The 19,970-nt window shown below is 55.3% G+C and overlaps 1 protein-coding gene across 4 annotated transcripts in view; it reads right to left on the minus strand.

The window, feature by feature from the left end:
- LOC107153995 (myelin basic protein) overlaps positions 1 to 19,970 on the minus strand; it is a 79,982-nt gene that overhangs the window by 4,210 nt on the left and 55,802 nt on the right. For 2 of the 4 annotated variants that reach the window (XM_015499590.2, XM_048806671.1), the window contains 4 exons: positions 7,640 to 7,744; positions 6,321 to 6,356; positions 5,903 to 5,935; positions 2,521 to 2,643 (listed from right to left, as the gene is read on the minus strand). In XM_015499590.2, the coding sequence (XP_015355076.2) occupies positions 2,521 to 2,643; positions 5,903 to 5,935; positions 6,321 to 6,356; positions 7,640 to 7,744 (297 nt within the window). The remainder of the gene's footprint in view (positions 1 to 2,520; positions 2,644 to 5,902; positions 5,936 to 6,320; positions 6,357 to 7,639; positions 7,745 to 19,970) is intronic. The other 2 variants (XM_015499589.2, XM_048806673.1) reach the window with 2 other exon arrangements.

Below are 19,970 nucleotides of genomic sequence, written 5' to 3' on the forward strand. Positions count from 1 at the left end.
CGAGGCCTCCCGCCGCCTCTACCGACCTGGAATTTGGGACCTCGTTGCTGCGCCCCGCCCAGCCGACCCCCGCGCAAGGCCGTCCTCCCCTGTTTTCAGAGAGTCCTGCAGCGACGCTAGTCCTTCACCAAGAAGATGAAAGGGGTCTCTCAGGGCACAGTGGCATCATGGGCTCTAGGCTCCTGTCATGACAGACCAAGTGGCCTGGCCTCTGCCTCCTTACTGCGTGGCTTGGCTAATCGTGGCGCCACGATTAAACCCTCATTTGCTTGAGAAAACAGATCACGGGCGGAAGGATCCAGGCAATTCCCCATGGAGAAGCGGGCGGGCCGTCACTTAGACAAGGCTTCTTCTGTGACAGAGACCGTCACTGGCCGCCTGGGGTCCCTGACCGCCTGGGGCCGGGAGGAGAGGCGCTCTGGCAGAGACCGAGATCAGCTTCCGCCTGGGCCGCCTCCATCAGCGTCCCCGAGGTCCTTGGTCTCACCCAGAAGGCACCATGTGGAAGTTTTGCTGGAACCTCGCCTCCATCCATCGTCACCTCCCAGTGCCGCTATGCGACTCCCAAGACCGCCTCCCCTCGTCCAGCCAGAGAACCCCAGTCCAGCCACCACTCCTGCCACCATTCTCACTAGTCCTCGCCAGAAACTCTTGATCGTCATTTCAACACTAAAATTCAGGTCGCACCTGTTGCTCCATCCTAGAGCCCGGTGCCTCATTCACGGTCATGATCAAGCCACTTGGTACCTGCTGCTGTCCTCCTGCAAGCCCACGAGGCCTTCTCCCGCTCTGTTCCTGCCCTCCTTCAGGTCTCTGCCAAGTGTGTTCCTGCTGCGGCACCCGACGGGCACTGTGGCCTGCTCCCCAGCCTGCAGCACACGACCACTGCCTATGCTGCCCTGCCGTCCCCCGAGGGGCCCTAACTCGCTCTACACCACTGGGCACCTCTAGAGCAAGGCCTCTGCCCAGGCCCTGCTTCGCCCGCACTGCTCAGGTGGGCATCCGGGCACCAGGCACATGGTGGGTGCTTTGAATGAGCATCCTACAGGGTCACACCTGGCACCCTTGCCCCGTCCATGGATGCGCACCAGCCTGGGTCCACAGCCCCTGGCCAGCTGGGCGGCTCAAGGCCCAGGAGCCCAGGTCATGTGGCTTCCTTGTGAGGCCACTGCTTCCGGGCAGTGATGGTCCTGGGTTGTCCCTTTCCCCAGGTCAGAGCATCTGGCTTCCAGGCAGCCGAGGACACTCCCCTTCTCCAGAGGACCTGTGGCCTTTCAATCTGGAGGGCCTTGTCTGGATGTTACTGTGACCTCCCCAGGCCCTGGATGGACAGAGGTCAGACAGAGCACTCTCCACACTGAGACCTGATCTGGAAGTGAAGGGTGGCTGAGGTGGGCAGAGGCAGGGTCCCTCCATGTCAGCTCCTCCTCTGGAGAGGCAGAGAGGTCGAGGGAGGCCCTGGAAGGAGGCAGTGAGGCTGATCCTCCTGTCGTCTCAAAGCTGTGGGCCCTGGCGCTGCCTGACGTCACGGAGGCCTCCCCTGTCTAAGCCAGGGCTGCGCACACGTGTCTTGCCTGCAGACCTCTGGGGATGTGGCATTACCAGGCACCCCAGAGGGCAGATGGCCTTATGGGGCAGCTTGGGACTTGGCTCAGGATAAAGGCCTGGGCTGGGGGTGTGGTTGCACTGCCCCCCAGAAAGGAGCCCTGTAGGCTCCCTGACAAAGGCCCCCAAAGCCCAAGGAAAGTGCCCTGAGAGACACTCCCCGGGGCCGTAGCTGCCCTGTCTACCCTTTCACGAGGCCCCTGGGTGGGTCTGCACTCTGCCCGGTTTTCCTGAAGCAGCACTCTGGGCCCCATGGCCGTCATCAGTGTCCACAGGGGAGCCACGGCCCCTCCAGCTGTGTCACATTGGCTGTGGCTTGCTTTCATGATGGTGCAGAGGTGCGTTGACGTCACCCCTTTTGTGGATGAGGAAACTGAGTCTCAGAGGTCGGGGGCCAGGGCCACAGGCTAAGGGACAGCGGGCTGGCATTGGCCCCTGACCCCACGGGCCCAGTGCCTTTTAGCCACAGCCCTTCCTGGAGGGGCTTCAGTCATCGCTCAGTTGCAACCGGAGATTTGCTGTCCCACCTGACACCCAATGTTAGCGGCATCCTGGCTCGGTGTTTGGCTCACAGGGAGGCCTCAGGACATGTGCCTTCTAAAGCAGGCTCACTCCAATTGACTCCAGGAAGCAAGGCAGAGGGCGCTGGCCCAGCCTGCCCCCTGCCCCGAGCTCTGGGAAGAGAGTGCATGGGGGCCCTGGTGGTGGACGTGACCCTTTGGCCAAGCTAGCTGGGGCTTCTGGAAGTTACTTGTCTTTTCACCAAGGCTCTTTCTGGCTCCTAGCCTCTGTGCTGGGCCATGGTTTGGCCTGAGCCCCTTTCGGGGTCCAGGGAAGGGGCACTGTGAAGCTCGAGGCCCCTGCCTCCCAGTGGGGAGGCCCCAGAGTTTCCCCAGGGAAGGAAGGTTACGTTACCAGCTTAAAGATTTTGGAAAGCGTGCCCTGGGCGTCGTGGGCCCCCTTGAATCCCTTGTGAGCCGATTTATAGTCAGAAGCTCTGCCTCCATAGCCAAATCCTGGCTTCTGCCCCTCGGCCCCCTGCAAGAGAAGACCAGAGCTCAGTGTCCACTCACAGCTGCCACCAGGGCGCACCAGGGGAGGACGCATGCCACCAGGTGGAATCGGCGAGTGGTTGGGGAGTTGCAGGTCAGCCCTAAGCTAAGAATGGAGGTGTTGGAGAGATGCCTGTTCCCCGAGTCCATCAGACAGGGCTCTGGCTTGGCCAGGCTTTGGTCTGAGGCCCAAGCACATGATTTGGCAGACCAGAGCCACAGTGGTGCAGCTGCTTTCCTGCACACTAGGGGTCCTGAGGAGAAGACGGCCAGCACCCAGCCTGCCCCGGTGCAGGGAGGGTCCCTGCGGCAGCCGCACCACGCAGACACCAGGAAGAGCGCATAGGCCTGTCCCCACAGTCTGGAGGCTGTTCCCACCTGCCTGGGTCTAGGCACCTGAGAGGATCCGGAGTCCTCGCACACAGTGAGATTTTCAGGCTCATCCCTTTTCTAAAGTGCGGAGACACGCTCCCCAAGTCTCTGGTGCAGAGGAAGCTCTCCAAGGGAGTCAGGAGACAGCTTCGCTTGCCACAGCATGGCCCGGGCCCGGGCTCTGTCAGCCCTGGCTGCGGGCAGAGGGCAGGGAAGCCAGCGGCAGCGGCACCCAGACAGCAGGTGGGTGCGCAGCGACCTCACTTTCTAGCTAGGTGACCTGAGGCTGCTGTCAGAAAGTCTCCGTGCTTCAGTCTCCTCATCTACTCCTGGGCTAGTGCCATTTCTTCCCCAGGCTCCTGCCGCTCAGGGCAGACAACTCCACCCTGGCCACCAAGACCCCGCAGCCTGCCCCTCACTTCAGGAAGGGACACAGTTCCTGGTGGGAAGTAGCAGAGGCGAGTGATCACTGAGGTGAGCGCATCAGCGTGTCCCAGACTTTTCAATACACTGATGGCCAAACGGGAGCTCCCACGGCCAGCGTGAGCTCCACGGGGACATGGACGTGGGAACACCAGCCCCTGGGTGAGGGCCAGTCCCACAGGAGGGCCCCGGGGAGGGCCCAGGATTTTGCCTCTTGCTTTGTAAACAAGAATGGAGAACGGTCCTTCCCAAAGACGCTAGTGACGGGATGAGCCACCTCTCGACTGCGCCTGGAGCCTGAGCATCAGCCCATGGTGCTTTACTAAGTCCCAGCAGGGCCTCGTGTCAGGAAGGACCTTGGAACCAATATGACCGCCCTTCATTCTGGAGGCCTTGAGGATGGGATCCAGAAGGTTCCAGCTCTTCAAGGTCACCTCCAGGGATTTGGGCAGCACTGAAGCCGGACCCAGGGTCCTCTCTTCAGGCACGGTCCACCCTACGGCTGCCTCTCCAGCGCCTTTCCTTTCAGCCTGCCTGCCAGAACACGTGTCTCCTGTCAGGTGAAACTGTCACCAGGGTTATCAAGCAGGGTGGGGACAGGGACTGTGGCACAAAAGGTCCAAGCACCACATACTGGAGTCAAGGCAGCTCCGCCCTCGCACCCCAGAGGTTTCCACAGACACGCGGACTCCGGGACGGCACACGGGGACGGTGACAGTTAGGAAGTGCTGTGCCAAACAGACAGACACCGTTAAACGACAGAAACCCACACTTCCCGGACCAACACTAAGTCCTCTGTCTCACTCTGGCGGTTTTCCCCAGAAATAAAGGGCTCTGAGCACTGAGTTCAGAGACCGGCTTCAGGTCCACCATCGGCTTGCCGCCTCCTCCTCTGGAATCCTTGGTCACTCTCATCTTTGCATGACCTAGAGTTTATCAGGAAACACACAGCAGAGCGAGCAAGACGTCAGTGGGACCGTCTGGAATCCAGCCAGGGAAACAGACGTTCCCATAGCTCCAGAGAACCACCACCAAACCACGTTGGAGAGGGACTTTGCTTCAGGAAGAGCGACTCCACCAGCTTTAGCAGGACCAAGCCGAGCGCAGAGGGCATGGAGGCTGTTAGCCTCCGACTGCCTGGAAAAAAGGGGGGTCTTCCCACCCACCCGGCCCCACCAGAGATGGCGTGCACGGCACCCGGCAGTCCACGCCTAGAAGGTAAGAGCAGGTGAGGCAGTGGCTAGCTCCAGATTCCTGGGTCAAAGATGGTTTTAGTTTTCAACATCATCTTCATCTCCTGCTGGCACAGAAAATCAAAATTAATCAGCTGTGAGCTGGTCCACGGTCATCTCCCACGTGAGCATCACCTGTTGTGCAAACTCATTAGAAGCCCAGAGGCAGCCCCAGCCGTGTCTGCGTACAGGTTCCGCAGAGGTCTCTGCTCGTCCTTGAGGGTGAGAAGAGCTGGGATGTCCCAGAGCTTCAAGAGCCCTGCTCCCTCTCCCAGTGGTCATCCTCCCTGCCGCCTGCTTGGGCTGCCTTTCTTCCTGTTCTTCTTCCTTGATACTCTTTGGAAACTCATTTATGGGATGCTTATTAACTGAGCGCACAGGTGGCTCTGTACTAGATGGAGGCTCATTGGTTTCCCAGACAGATCCGGTCCCCTGCCACAGGTCGCTGTTCACGCCTTCATTTTATTCTGATAATAATAATTTTTGAAGTAAGAACCAACTGTGTCCGATATTCGGTAGTAATTGGAGTCAGAGAGGCGGTCAGGGTAGACTGGTAGGAATTTTAAGTAGTCTCCAACACTAATTTACCACTTCCTGGAAACTGAACAAATTCACCATTTTATAGATCTTCATGGAAACTTTGCTGTTGGTATTAAAGACCCTAAAATTCCTAAGGAGGCGTTTCGGGACGGCTTTCTGTATGAGTTCTAGTTATGACTGAACACACACACACAAAACCACGGGATCTTGTGGGTTAATGGGGTCATCATAAATCACAGAACCAGATTCAGCATCTTTAGTTTTCCTCAGCTGCATCGTTCCTTAATAAATTTCAACATCTGGGATTAAACGTCAGCCACGGTTCCCCGTTTGACCTGATGAGACCTGTTCTGCCCCTCAGCGGTATTGGAAGGAAACGGGGAATTCTCTCCAGCACGGGGCTGCCCGGGGGGGCCCGGCAGCTCTGCTGGGAGCCCTCAGGAGAAGAGGCACCGGCCTGCAGTGCCTGGTCATGGAGCAGCAGGGTCTCACTGGCCGGAGGGGAAGACCACGCCTCACCCCCAGCCCCAGGAGGAAGCCACCGTTAACTGCTGTGTGCAAATTGGTCTGGGTAGGAAGAAAAGGCAGGAGGGTTAAGCAACTGAAAGAGAACGGACACAAGCGCGGGGACTGTGCGGAGCAGAGGGGCAGAAGCTGAGGGGGATGCGTGTCACCTACCCAGCTAAATCTGCTGAGGGACAGTCCTTTGCCCTGTGTGAGGAAGAGAAGCAAACAGTGACATGGCAATCATGGGAAGAAAGATTCTGATAAACAAGCATCCGAATCCAAACGGCAGAGCCCTGAGGAGGTGGACAGGGTCCATCCGGCTCCAGGGACCAGCAGGGTCCCCTGGAGCTGTGTCCCAGCCCAGGGTTGCCGGTTCCTGCTCAGGGAAAGGGTGCGGGCATCTGCTGGGCTTGTCTTTGTGGTCAAGGCCCACGCCCTGGTCTGCCAGCTCCCTCCAGGGAGCCACACGGCCCAGGCTTTGGGGTGGCTTTGAGTAGCCCTGAGTCCACCTCGGCTTTCGGTGCATGTTGGAGTTTCCAGGAAGCCCTACGAACAGAGGGAGGACTAACAGGAGTGTTCCAGGTCTTACCTTTCCTTGCGATGGAGGTGGCGTGCGTGGTGTCACCTGGAAGACACACAAGAAGGCTGGGCTGAGGGGAGCCACCCTCCCTCCCAGCAGCCCACTCTCCCCAGGACTGGCCATGTTTGCACCCAGGGGCTCACACCAGTGGGCAGGAGCCCATCACCGTCGACCCCGTCCCCATTTCTGTCCAGGTGAAGGAGGACCGAGCCTACAAGTGCTCCAGGGATGAGCAGGGAGGGTGGGACACACACGTGAGGGTCTCCAGCTGGAGCCGGCTCATCTTGGTCCCTGTGACACTCACCAGCCACACTTGGGTGGGGGAGGCTGGAGGCAAGGCACCCTGTGACAGTTGGGCTTTGCGGGGAAAACCCCCGGCCCGTGGCCCCCGAAGTTGCTTACCAGAGTCTTACCTTAAAATGTCTGCTGCGTCAGGTGCTCACCATTGGAAGCCCACAATTTTGTTCTTGATTTTATTTCATTTTTTTTTTTAATTTTTAAGGTTTTGGTATTGGGAATTGAACCCAGGGGCACTTAACCACTGAGCACTTTTAATTTTTATTTCCTATATTATATAATATCTATTATTTTCAATTTCATTTTTATTATGCCCAGTCCTTTTTATTATTATTATTATTTTTAAATTCTGACACAGGGCCTCACTGAGTTGCTGAGGCTGGTCTTGAACTTGCAATCCCCCTGCTTTGGCCTCCCAAGCCATAGTATTATAGGAGTGCACCACTATGCCCAGCTGTTCTTATGTTTTAATAAACTTCATTTTGTTAAGCAGCTTTAGATCTATGGAAAAATCGTGCAGAAACTGTACATTTCCCATATACCTATGGAGAGTTACCAAACGCTCTGGGCAGTTTCTGCCATTAACTCTCACCTTTGTTACCACTGAGGAACCGATGCTGACACATTATTACTATTAACCAAAGAGTATAAGGTTTGCTGGGGCCGCACATCCTATGGCTTGGACAAATGTCTGTCCCTCCCTCGCAGTGTCACCTGGAGCAGACACCTGTGCTCCGTCTTCCTGCCTCTCTCTCCCTGACCCAGGCAGCCACTGATCCCTGTCCTGCCTCACGGTCCTGCAAAGCCTGGGCCTGGTCTCAGGAGAAGCAGGCTCCTTGGTAGCGTGCCGTCTGTAAGGGGCAAGGTGGTTTAGAAGTGCTGTTTGTGACCTGGGGTCCTGTGGCACGTTCCTGCTGAGGGCTGAGTGTCTGAGGCCAGCACACCCAGGGAGGCCGCACGCCAGCCGTGGGGGGATCCCCAGCCTCGTGATCCCCCTTACGATCTCCGGGTTCCCCTGAGCCATCACTTACGATGTTCTTGAAGAACTGGACTACAGGGTTTTGGTCTTGGGGCCGGCCATGCTGTGACTTCTGGGGCAGGGAGCCGTAGTGGGCAGTCCTTGCTGCATGTGAGTCCTGAAAGAGAGAGGGCATGACTCAGATGCGCAGGGGCCTGGTCTGGTCCCCAGGAGGGGGGACCTCGGTTCCTTTGTGGATGGAGATTTTCTTTTTTCTTATCACTAAGGACCTTGGGACAGGAGGTCCCCAGCAGGTTTGGAGGTCAGGGCAGGGCATTTGGTTGTGTGACTGCGACTTGCTGGGTAGATGTTTGTATCACTGACTTAGCGGCTGTTTCTCCTGAAGCCAGGAACTGACCAAGCAGAAGTGACAGTAATTAAAGGCAATTCATCTAGGACCGGGGCAGGTGGAATACTAATTACCCCCAGGCTTCTGGTCTGGATAGAGAAAAATGCTCAGGAATGGTGCACAAACCACCGCTAACAGCAAAAGAGGACCCTGACCAGGTTTGAGGCTGTTGGCAACATGCGCCGGCCTGTTTCTCAAAATGTCCCCTGCCACCACGGTCCAGGTCTGCCCGAACTGGGAGACGCTTGCTCATCTTGAATAAGAAGATGTGAAGAGGCACTAGCTGCAGTGTGAGCTGCAGCTAGGCGGGGTCCACAGTGAGCAGAGGTCGGCCCTGCACAGGAGGCGCCAGCCAGCGCTCCATTCATCCGTGCAGAGCCTTCAGAACAGGACGGTTCTCAGAAAACCAAAGGAAGGACTCAAGAGCCAGCAGTAGAGCTCAAACTCGGTTTGACTTCTCCCTCGACCTTTCACGGTCACTCCCAGAACCCACGTGGACATCACTGTAGTGCCCGTGGGAAGCCTGCAGCTGTCGGGCAGGAGTGACACAGGGACGCCCTGGAGACCAGAGGAGCTTGGTCCGGCTCCCTGCATAGCCCATGGACAGCAGAGAATTCTGCCATAGCCAGGCAGCGGGCTGTGAGCACCCCGGATCTGGCTCCTCGGGGCATGTGGCAGGGAGGACCCTGCCTTCACAGACAGTTTTACCACCAAAATGCCTGAAGGTGCATCTCTGGAGCTTAAGAGAGCTCATCTTCCGGGCTTGGCTCAACGGGTGACTATTGTCTTTAGAGGGACAAGGGCCATCGGCCAAGTGTGCCGAGTTTCCCAGGCATGCACTTGGTAACATTTGTGGCTACTCCCACCTGTGGGTCTTTGTCCCTCAGACCCTCGGGCTTGATGCTGCCTGTGCCTTGACACTTCCTGGTCTACTGCCCCATTCACTCCCTTGGCGGTTTTCCTCAACGCATTCCTGGCTCTCTTCCTACCGGCTCCTGCCATCACAGGGACACAGACGCTCAGGGCTTCACCCACCAGGTGGAGACCAAGGCTCTAGGCCCAGCCTCTAGTCACTGCCTCCTAACTGATTTCTCCTTCTGAGTCTCCCCTCTGGCCACACTTCACACGGTGGGCTGCAAGCTTTCTGGGCCATGTGTAAGTCCAGTCCCTTTCTGTCACACAGGCCCAGTGGCCTGCCCAGAGTGGGGTCCAGGCCCCAGGGCTGATGAAAGGCTCTACCCTCTCCTCGCCTGCACCTACCCGCCCACCAGGGCGACACCCGGCACCCGCCCTCTCTCCGTTCACATGGGCAGGCGTGCCCTGGAGGAGGGCCCGAGCACCTGCACCCGTTGGGCCTTAGTGAGGCCTCCTCACTGACACCTCTGCTCCAGAGTCACAGAGCGCTGCACAGGTACCTGTGGATGGTCTGTCCACCTCTCCAGGCTGTGAGCGCACCAGGAATGGGGCACTCGTGTCGTCCTGATGCGTTGTGTTGGTCCCACTCACTCCTGACCGATGGCCAGGGCAGGTGTGAGCCATGCTCTGCAAATACGGCAGGAGATTAACAGACCGGCCTGCCCAGAGTTTGGGAACCAACTAGTGGGTGAAAGAATGATCCTGTTTTATTCCTGGATTTCTTAATAACTGAAACCACGTGTTGACCTCTTAACTGTTCCCTTCCCTCGCACTTCTCGCTTATCAGCCTCCTGGTCCCAGCTGGGCCTTCAGCCTTGCTCAGCAGAGGGGCTGGCCACCTGTACTCTTCTCCATACGCAGGTTCTTCTCTGCCTGGGCCCAAACGTCCGCAGTGCCTTGTCCTCTTGCTGGCTGCTGTAGGGAGGTACTTGCTTGTCCTCCTCAGAGGCAGAGCCTGTGTCCTTGAACCTGACGATGTCGCCTTGTTCTTAGTCCAAGAACCATGCTATCTAATTTTCATGGGGTCGTCTGTCTCCTACCAGGGCTGGGCTTGCTGACCAGCTGAGGTCAGCCCATGACCGGCGTTGTACATCCTTCCCCCAGTGGGACGGGGGTGCAGAATGAAGAGTCAAAACGCCTGGGCCAGGGAGCTGGTGAGGTTGTTGCCCTAAGAGGAGCGACTTTGCTTGTCTGGTCTGTCCATCAGGCGAAGTTACTGCCTAGACTCAGCCCAAGGGCCTGAGGTAGTCTTTAACAGCCCTGAATCAGCTCAAGCTGACCCTGCCTGGAGTTGAATACCACGTCCACCAGCTAAGAGTCAGGTCTGGAGTCCATCGTTAATCCCTCACCTTATGACAAAACTGGAAAAATGCCTAGGACCTACGTGGAGGTTCGGTCCCCTTGGGTAGCTCTCATCTTGTCAAAGCTTGTTCATGTTGTGAGAGATTTAGTGAAGAGTTAGGTAGATGGTGTTATACATGTGAGTACCCACTTTGAATAAATAAAAATTATAATTTTTGTAAATCGTATTTATAATGAATATGTCACCAAACTTTGGAGGGGGGGAAGCAATTTAAATATTTTAAGGAGCTCCTGAAGTTGGTAGGTTGCGTGTTAGCTGGAAATATGAAATCAGGCATCAGAACTGTTCACGAGAAAGGAAATTGGAATATTGAGATCCCTCAGCACCCAATTAAGTATGCCATAAGGAACAACTATCTAATCAGCATGTAGACTGTTTAGGTCACTTTTAATTCAGAGCTGAACATAAACAATAAATCCATGTGTTAGGAATCACACAAGCTTGGTTATATATGCACTGAAGAGTGACTGGATTATTTTGACTTAGGCTTTGGGTCTAGATTGTCAGTTGCACAGACGATTTGAGGGTAGTCATGTAGCTATAATTGTACTGTTATGCTACAGTGGTAGCGGCCTTTTCCCTAAAAGGACATTTAGAAAATCATAGTCTTATATAATAGCAATGAAGAGTTAAGCAAAATTCTTATAGATTTTTGTAAACAGCACTGTATAAAACAATGGAGAAGAAACAAGATATTAGGTATGAGTCTAACAAAAACTGTCTCCTACCAGTGCTGGGCTTGCTGACCAGCTGAGGTCAGCCCATGACCAGCGTTGTACATCCTTCCCCAGTGGGACGGGGGTGCAGAATGAAGAGTCAAAACGCCTGGGCCAGGGAGCTGGTGAGGTTGTTGCTAGATAAAGGCTAGAAGTTCAAGAAGACCTAATTGTAGAAGTGTAACGTGGTAATGGGTTAGAAGACTCACCATGGTGAAGAAGTCAGCTGTCCCCCAAATGACACAGACAAACTGATTCTAAAACTGTACGGAAATGCAAAGGAATCCAAATGACCAAACAAATGAGAAAAAGAAGAACAAGTTAGAGAATCCCACTCCTGAAGATGTACTACTTAGTGACAGCACTGGAGCAGATGACCCTGGGGCAGGTAGAGGCCAGAGGTGTACCCTCACAGACACACCCCGTGGATTTTTGACAAGGGTTCAAACACAATTCGGTTCAAGAAGAGAGGACGGTCTTTTCAACAAATGCTACTGGAACAGTTAAATATCCATATGCAAAACCCCAAACCCAAACCAAACCAAAGAACCTCCTAATCCAGATTCACGCCTTCTATACAAGTTAACTTACAAACGGATCATAAATCTCTATTGGCAACGCTAAACTCTAGAACTTTAAAAGGAAGCAAAATAGTCGTGATCTGGGGGTGGGCAAGAAGGTAGACCTGACACCAAAAGGTGATCCGTAAAGGATAGAGGGGACCACTTGGGTCTTATCAAAGCCTCAATCTGTTTTTCCTGCAAGAAACCAGGTCCTGCAAGAAAATGAGAAGACAAACTACAGACTGGAAGAAAACACGGTGACTCCCATGTAAACAAAGGGCCTGAATCCAAGATATGTGAAAAGCCCTCAAAACTCAAGGAAGAAAACAGACAAAACACTTGAATAGACGCTTCACCAAAGAGGCTTACCTAGGTCAAGTCAGCACATGAAACAGACGCCCAGCACTTGGGCCATCAGGAAGATGAGGACAGCCATGGAGTGGCATGGCCACAGGCCTGTGAAAGGCGACGGGACGGGTGCTGGTAATGCCGGGTGGGTGAGGGTGTGGAGCACCTGGGCTGGCATGCGCTATGTGGGGATGCAGGTAGGGGGCAGATGACTCTGAAAGACAACTTGGCAGTTCTTAGAAAGTTACCCACCTGCTTCCATATGGCCTGCAGTTCCGCTCCTGCTCTGGTTAATAAAACAGGGATGAGGCATTTTTTGGAAATATTTTTATGATGAAAATGTTGGTCACCAACATTTTGAAGGAAAAATAATTGACATCTTAAATAAAACTTATGTTCTCACAGAAACCCATGCCTGAATGTTTATAGCAGTTCGGCTCACGATCACTAACAACCACAAGCAACCAAAATGTTCTTCTGTGGATGGGGGATAAGTGCACTATGGTATGTCCACGCAACGGAATACTACTCAACAGTGAAAGGGTGCATGCAATGACTCAAAGGCATCTCCAAATTATGTGGAGTGAGAGAAATCATTCTAAGGGGTTTTCATGCTACATAATTCCATTTTGTGACATTCTTGCAAAGGCAAAACTATAGCGAGGGAGATCAGAGCTGGGCTTGGCAGGGTTTAGGGTATGGGAGGAGGGGTGTCGTACACTTAGTAGTGGTGACAGCTACCCAAATTTTCACAATTCTAGAATTTATAGAAGTGTACACAAAACAAGCCCATTTTACTATGTGTTACTTTATAAAATAAGATATAATTAGTTCCTTTGTCATGGACTATCATGTATGGGGGCCTGTGGCCGGGAGACTGTACCTTAGCCACATCTTAATCCTCTCAGCAGCTCTGCAGTGTGCCGCTGGGTGGCACCGGCGCTTTGACCCTGTGTGTGAGTGTGACCATGGCATCAGCCACCTCCAGAGCTTCCTTGGCTGCCCTACTGCGCTCTCCCCACAAGCACAACCCCCTTCTCCAGGGAACTGCAACACATGCACTTCCCGCTATAGCACACCGCCCCAGGCCCTCGTGGGGGTGGAACGCCAGCGGCTCTGAGGCAGGCTTCCTGGGCTCCGCATCGCGCCCTGGAGGAGGATCGTGCAGGCAAGGCTGCTGGGTGCTCTCAGCCTTCCTGCAGACAAGGCCATCCGTCCCAGGCCAGAGGAGACCGGGACGTGTGCCAGCCCCAGCAGAAATGATGAATGGTGGGCACTGGGAAGGTCTCCAGGGGAGGAAGGGGGACCCCGGGTAGCCTCACAGTCCAGCAGGAGCTGCACACCTGAAGGACTGTGACAGTGGGGAACAGGGCCAGGCCAGGGGAAGTGGCCCTGCTGGGACAGTCACCTCACCTCGGCTTCTCCCCCTGCCATCAGGAGTCAGTGGAGCCCCTGCCCCAGGACCCTGGGTGCGTAGGTCCCTGGGGGAGGTCAGTTTCTTCTAGGTCAGTAGTTCTCTGGTGAAGTGCTTTTAATCACATCCACTAAGCTGAACAAGAAGCCAGACTCGCTGGCATGTCCGTCACTTGCTGGATCTGAGCCTGCCTGTGCTGGCTGGTTTAAGCGCTGTCTTTGCAGGTGGCTGAAGTGCACAGGAAGCATGAGAAGACTGGTCCACTATAACAAGAAAGGGCCGCAGGGTCAGGGCCCCCAGCAACTCTGGAACCCAGCAGGCAGAGAGCCGGCACCTGCCCGGCCTCCTCCACGGGGAGGCCCGCGGGGTATTTGGATGCATGAAGGTCAGGAAAATGGTCTGATTTAAAAAAGTGTTTTCTCCAGTTTAGAAAATTAATACATACTCTACAAGGTGCCAAGTAAGGTTGAGTCTGTGGAAATGGTAGCACACGGGGGACTCGGATTGACACTTTGATGACCTAATTTTTAGACCTGGCTTTATGCACAAACACAGATAGATTTTCAAGTGGCTTTGAAAGTGATCATGATGTGCACACTATTTTGTTAGCCTGGGTTTTCTCTTTTACTATCTCAGGGACCTCTTTCCATAAAATAGAGGTTTGCATCATGGTTAACAAAACAAACAAACAAAAAACCACCCCAACTTCTTAATGGTAAATAACACGTCAAGAGCTTTAGAAACTATGGGTGGGAGTCACGGCCTGAGCATTTTATTTATCTTTGGAATAAACGCTTTCTCCCGGGGCCCTATTTCTTTTGAGAAGATTCTTTTCCCTCAAACTGTGACAATGCCACTCACCAGCAGGGGGCGCTCGCAGACGGGGTTGCAGGTTCTCTAAGTCAGGAAGGGATTTTCACGGTTTTCCAACCGGCTTTAAGGCTGGGGAGAGCCTGGAGTTCTTCCATTAGCAAGCCATATCAGACGATAAGCATAGGTGCAGGGCATCTGAGGTGGTCGGACTGGGTATCCAGTGGCTCCTTGGAATCTAGAGCCTGCTTCATGGAAGCAGGGCAGAGATGTGAGCACCATTTGCATCTGGGTCTTGTTAAAGGAGACAAAGTCTCCGCAGAAGGAAAGACGGCATCATGAAAGACTAACTGGTGCCTGGGTTCCACGGTGAGGAAAGAAAAAGGTTCCTAGCTCTTACTTTTCTCTCTCCTGACCAACCTGGAACACCAGTGGTGAACCTGCAGCCCGCTGCACTGGGGCGCTCTCGCCGCTCGCCCTCGGGCTCTGGTGTGCTTGCTGTGACTCCTGGACAATGAGAACCAGCAGACACACAGCGTAGCTGAGAGCCTGCGTGGGCCGACTCGGCTCCCTGTGGCTGCTAGTGATGCCCGTGGTTCAGAGCGAACAGCGAGCCCACCGTGGGACTCACGGCCGTCTGAACGCCGACTCCTGGGCTGGCTCACCTCTCCCATGCCCTGGGGATCGTCCCCGATGACCTGGCCGCCTGCCAGAACACGTGTCACGTCACTGAAGAGGCTCTGGCCCCATTCTGATCCGGAAGCTCATTTTGTTCCTGCACTTTCCGTAGACTTCCTTGTGTGTGAGCTCTCGGGGATCTGTCCTTCAGGTGTCTGAGTGCCGATGAGGGCGCTGTCCTCATGGCTTGTGGAGAACAGGGGCCCCTGGTGGCACGGTGTCTGCAACCTGAGGACCCTGTGAGCCTGACGTTGGGCTGCTCATGGAGGGTCACCTGCGCTGGGCCCCTCACTCCAGGCTTTTCCCACCCTGACCCCGTGGAGACTCTGTGCTGTAGAGACAGGCTAATGTGCTAGGAGTGTCCACCTCACAAGCACCCGGTCCTCCGTGTCAGAGGGCCCGTGCTGCCATGTTAGAATGATACATGGGAGAAATGTCTCTCACGGATGCCCCGAGAGTCATCTGCAGAGTTCAGAGACTAAATAAAAAAAAAAAAAAGCTGCGACAGCACTCTCACTAGCGCTCTCTCAGGTAAGCCCAGTGAGTCGGCCGCGATCTTGGAACACACATTTCTCCCTGTGCCTCCAAAAAGCCTCACGGTGGGAAAGAAGGGAAGAAAGCCGGCCCCAGGCTTCTGATCACAGGCCAAGCCTGGCCTCCCTCGCCTCGGTGCCGCCAACCAGAGCTGGGGCTCCGCCCTGCTTTGGGCAGCACTTCCCAGTACAGACGTGGAGCCCGAGATGCAGAAGCAACCAGGGGTCTGCTGCCAAGTCTCCTGACCTCATCGCAGGCGCCATGCCGCCGGCCGCGCTGTTTGTGTGGGCTGCGTGTGGGTAGGACCACAGGCCCATGGCATAAGCCTGATCCTAGCGGCAAGGAAGAAATCCCCCGACTGGTTATGACAGAAGGAAAAGATGAGAAAAGAGTGGAGTGTTAAAAATTGTGTGTGCGGGGCTGGGGTGTGGCTCAGCGGTAGAGCACTCGCCTAGGACGTGCAAGGCCCTGGGTTCGATTCTCAGCACCACATAAAAATAAATAAAATATATTGTGCCCAACTACAACTGAAAAATAAATACTAAAAAATTAAAAAATAAATCATGTATGATTTGTTTCAAAAGCTTGTAGACTTACCTGTACGAAGAAGCTAAGAGCTAGAAATAACAACATGCTCACATTTGAGAAAAAGAGGTTGACGTCTACCTCTGGAGTCCATCAGATGTGCTGGTTACGGTCTCGGGCGCCTGAGGACTCTGGTGCCACAGGACACTCAACACTAGAAAACCAGTCCTAATTAGTTTGCTAAACACTGAGCATTTGATCCACAAATACAGGCCTGGTTAATGAGACGAGATTTTTTTCAATTTTATCGTCATTTTAATTGATTAAAACAAGGAAGGTGTCATTTCCCATTTCAAGGGAAAAGTTGCGCCTCGACACTAGCAGGTCGCACTGTGCGGATCATTTTGTGCTGTCCGCGTGGTGGGAAACCCGCCCGCCAGCCAGCATGTTGCCGGGTACTTGCTCCTTTTACTTGCAACTGGACATCTCAGAACGTTGCCCTATCTAGAGGGGACGTGGGGACACCCTCCATCCTGTGGTGTTCTTCCTCGCTGTGGTCAGAGTGAAGGAGTCGGTGAATTTGTGCTTTCCTTCTCGTCTCTGGAGAAACCTGGGATTCTCTGTGCTCTGGAGAAGCTGGGCCGTGGTGCTCAGCCGCTAATCTGCACAGCTGTTCGGGACCACAGGGGGTGACAGCGCCATAGTCTTCCTGAGCAGCTGTGATAGGTTCACAGGCGGTGAGGATCGCCATCAATAGATTATTTTTCTTGTGACGGTGAAGATAAAACCAAATACGCTCCTGCGCCACGTTCTTCGTCTTTGAGAGCCATGAACCAGTCCCTCTGCCCGAGGGGGGGTTCCGCCTTTCTTGTGCCCACACTGTTCGTGACTTACAGGATACTTCCTGTCCTTGAAGACTTCCAGACACGACCCTCTAAAGGCCTTCTTGCTGGGTAGGGGCCAGCCGGCAGGGCAGTGGCCACTCCACGGCCCATGTGAGCAAGCAGCTGAGAGGCCAGCCTCCAGCAAGAGGTGTGTTGCAGGTTCCGGATTGGGGCCAAAGACCCATCCCACCATGGTGTTTGAGACTGTCTTTCCGCCTTCCTTCCTCCCCATGTTCCCAGCAGCCGTGACGCCCGGCCGTCCCGAGAACTCCCAGGCTCCTGGTTCCTGGGCTGGTTTGATTGTGCACGTTTCCAGAAGCGATCATACCACTGGTCTCAGCGTCCAGTGCATCTCAGGAGAGAGCGTTGCACTTACTTTTGGCAAGACATTCTAACCCTGCGATGTGGGGAGGACTCCCTGCTGTCTGAGCACACATACACACATGCAGATTTTCTCAGGTGAAGAACGTGCCTGTTTCTGAGCCGGTCTTGGGTCAGTTGTGTCACACTGTGGGCTTTGGTCGACAGCCAGCCGTGAACTACCAACAAGGAGCTTTCTGATTGCTGGAGTCCCCCCAGCCTTTTCTTTAGGTGCAGTTCCCGGTGGCCTGGCGACGGTGCTGTGGTGGATCTCGTGCCCAGGACATGGATGTAAGTCCACATCTGCACCCCGGGCTCCTGCAGTCACACACACTGCCAAGTCCACATCCTCTGACCTCAGAAGGTCCTGTCCTGGCCAGCGGCTCCTCCAACAGAGGACCAGAACGGGGGCCCCCTGGGAACGGGGAGCTCTGTGGGGTTGGTGCAGGGACCATGACGGGCTGCGATTCCCTGAGCTCTGCCGTCTCCTCTCTGATGCAGATCAGCAGCTAGATGGCCGCTGGTCCCAAGCGTCATTTTGCTGAGCAGCTTCGCGAGCACCTTGGGTGGTGGTCACGCCCTGGAAGCAGAGCACAGATTTGGGGTGGGAAAGGCAGTGTCTCCTCTTCTGCTGGCCAAGGAGCCCCGGCCTCTTCTGCAGCAAGGCTCCTAGACACCTGCTGGCTGCCCTCAGGGCTGCGGGAGCTGGAGCACAGGCACCTGGTCCACTCCCTGGAACGTGGTGTTTCTGAGGCTTGTCCCTCTTCCTGCTAGAACTGTTGGGAGGCAGTTACTGGACGGGTCTTAATGAGGCCCAGAATTAGACAGCCCAGTCCTCGGGAAGACGCTGGGGTCCTGAAGTCAAAGACCCCCACAGGGAGCCTGTTCTCGGTGGAGCTGCCAACAGCGCTGGCACCCGCCTCTCCTTGCCGTGACGTCTCTGACTTCACACCCGCCTCTCCTTGCCGCGATGTCTCTGACTTCACAATGCGCGGGTCTTTCTTATTCACCCGGACTTTTGCAGAGACAGATTGATAGACAGATCTGTCTATCTGCCTGCCTGTCTGTCTATCTATCTACCTGTCTATCACCTCTCTGGGGAGGACACAGGGGAAGGAAGTGAGTTGCTGGGCCATCAGCTGGGCGTGGCTCCTCAGCGCCTCGGATTCTCTGATTGGTGAGGGAGGGGCGCTCACAGTTCCGCTCAGTGACTGTGAGTCACTGCCCAGCCCGTGCCTCCCCCAGCAGCTCGACGTCCTCCACAGGTCCACATCCTCTGCGGTAGAACCCTGGGATGTCAAGTAGCTTGAGACCGTGGAGTGCGCTCCTTTCCCCGTAGTCGATGCTGTTAAATCAGATCTAACATTCCAACACTTTCTTGAAATAAGAAAGAACCCCTCAGTGCCGCAGAAGACCTTCAAACCATCAAGTCTTCCTCAGGGAGAAGAGCCAGGCTTGTTCTTTGCCCCCTGTGACAGCTCGCAGACCAGGACTGGGGGTGCCCAGCCTCCTGTGCCTCTGCGTGCTTCCTCTGGGGCGGCTCCGTTGGGCATCTCTGGAACTCAGTGTGCTGCAGAGGACTGGGTGTCTCTGGCACAGGTGCCAGGAGGGTCCTCCGTCCACCAGGAGAGTCCTGCTGGTGCCTCCCGCCTCGCCTTGCCCTGGGTTCAGCTTGGACGCCCTGCTTCCCTTCACGTAGCAGACACGTGAACACCACACACGGCCTTCTAACACGCTGTCCCCCCAGGACTGGGGACCAGCCCCCGGTCTTGCGCACGCGGGGCAGGTGCTCTACCACGGAGCTACACCCGTAGCCTTTTACCTTTATTTGACACAAGGTCTTGGTAAGGTGCCCAGACTGGCCTGGAAATTCTGATCCTCCTCCCTCAGCCTCCTCAGTGACTGGGACTATAGGTGTGTGCCACCGCGCCTGGCCCGATGTTTCTTTATGTATCCTAAGACGATTCTAGGGTATGCTCAGGAGAGTCAAACCAAACCCTGATTGACCAGAATGGGGCATTGGCAGGTGGCGAATAACCGAGAGAGCCTTGTACAGGAGCCCTGACACTTGTCCCCCTGAGGCCAGCTCTCAGCAGCCACAGGGGGCACCGTGGAGAGCAGTGATGGAGCTCTGACCAGGCTTAAAACACGCATGTGAACATCTGGGACGGTGTGAGAGCACGGGCTGCTTTCCCTCTTCTGGATGACTTTATAAGGGAGAAAAGTGAAGCACTCTGTTCACAGTCCTTGCCGTGTTCTGCGTGTTCTGCGGTGTCTTGGGATCCCTGGCTTCTCCTTCTGTGCACGGGACCTGCTTTCTCAGGCCACGTGTCTCAAGTGCAGGGGGGAGGGGTGGTTAGGCTGAGCCAGGTGCCTTAGTGGCCTCTCGGCCGCAGCCCTAGAGGGACTGAGGACCCCAGAAGCCACTGGGAAGTGGTGCTTGCTCTTAGAAACGAGTCACCAAGTCCTGGAGAACCCGGGGCAGCTTCACAGCCGGGCATCGGTCAAGGAGGGGCCGACCGTGGACACCACCCTGCCTCACCATGGGACCCTGCGTGGAGCGTTTCCCCTTCCCGAGGCCCGATGAAGGACTCCTTCCAGGGAGCAAAGCCCACGAGCTCACAGGTCATCAGGGTGGCGTCAGAGGCTCTCTGTTCCCACAAGGCCCTGGCTCCGCGGACTGTGAGCCTTGCTCTGCACCTGTAGGCCTTGGTCCTGGACTGGCCACCCTGGAGGCCAGCAGCAAGCAGGCCCTTTGTTCCTCACCGACCTGCCTGTCCACTGAGAGGAGGGAGACTCTCCCCCCACGATAAGCATCCACTGGACAGGAACCGGCACACTCTGTCCGGGCCCAGCCCTTCCCCGTCTCAACACGAAGGCTTCTG

The sequence above is a fragment of the Marmota marmota genome, unplaced genomic scaffold (genome assembly GCF_001458135.2).
Source record: "Marmota marmota marmota unplaced genomic scaffold, marMar, whole genome shotgun sequence".
NCBI classification, from domain to species: Eukaryota; Metazoa; Chordata; class Mammalia; order Rodentia; family Sciuridae; genus Marmota; species Marmota marmota.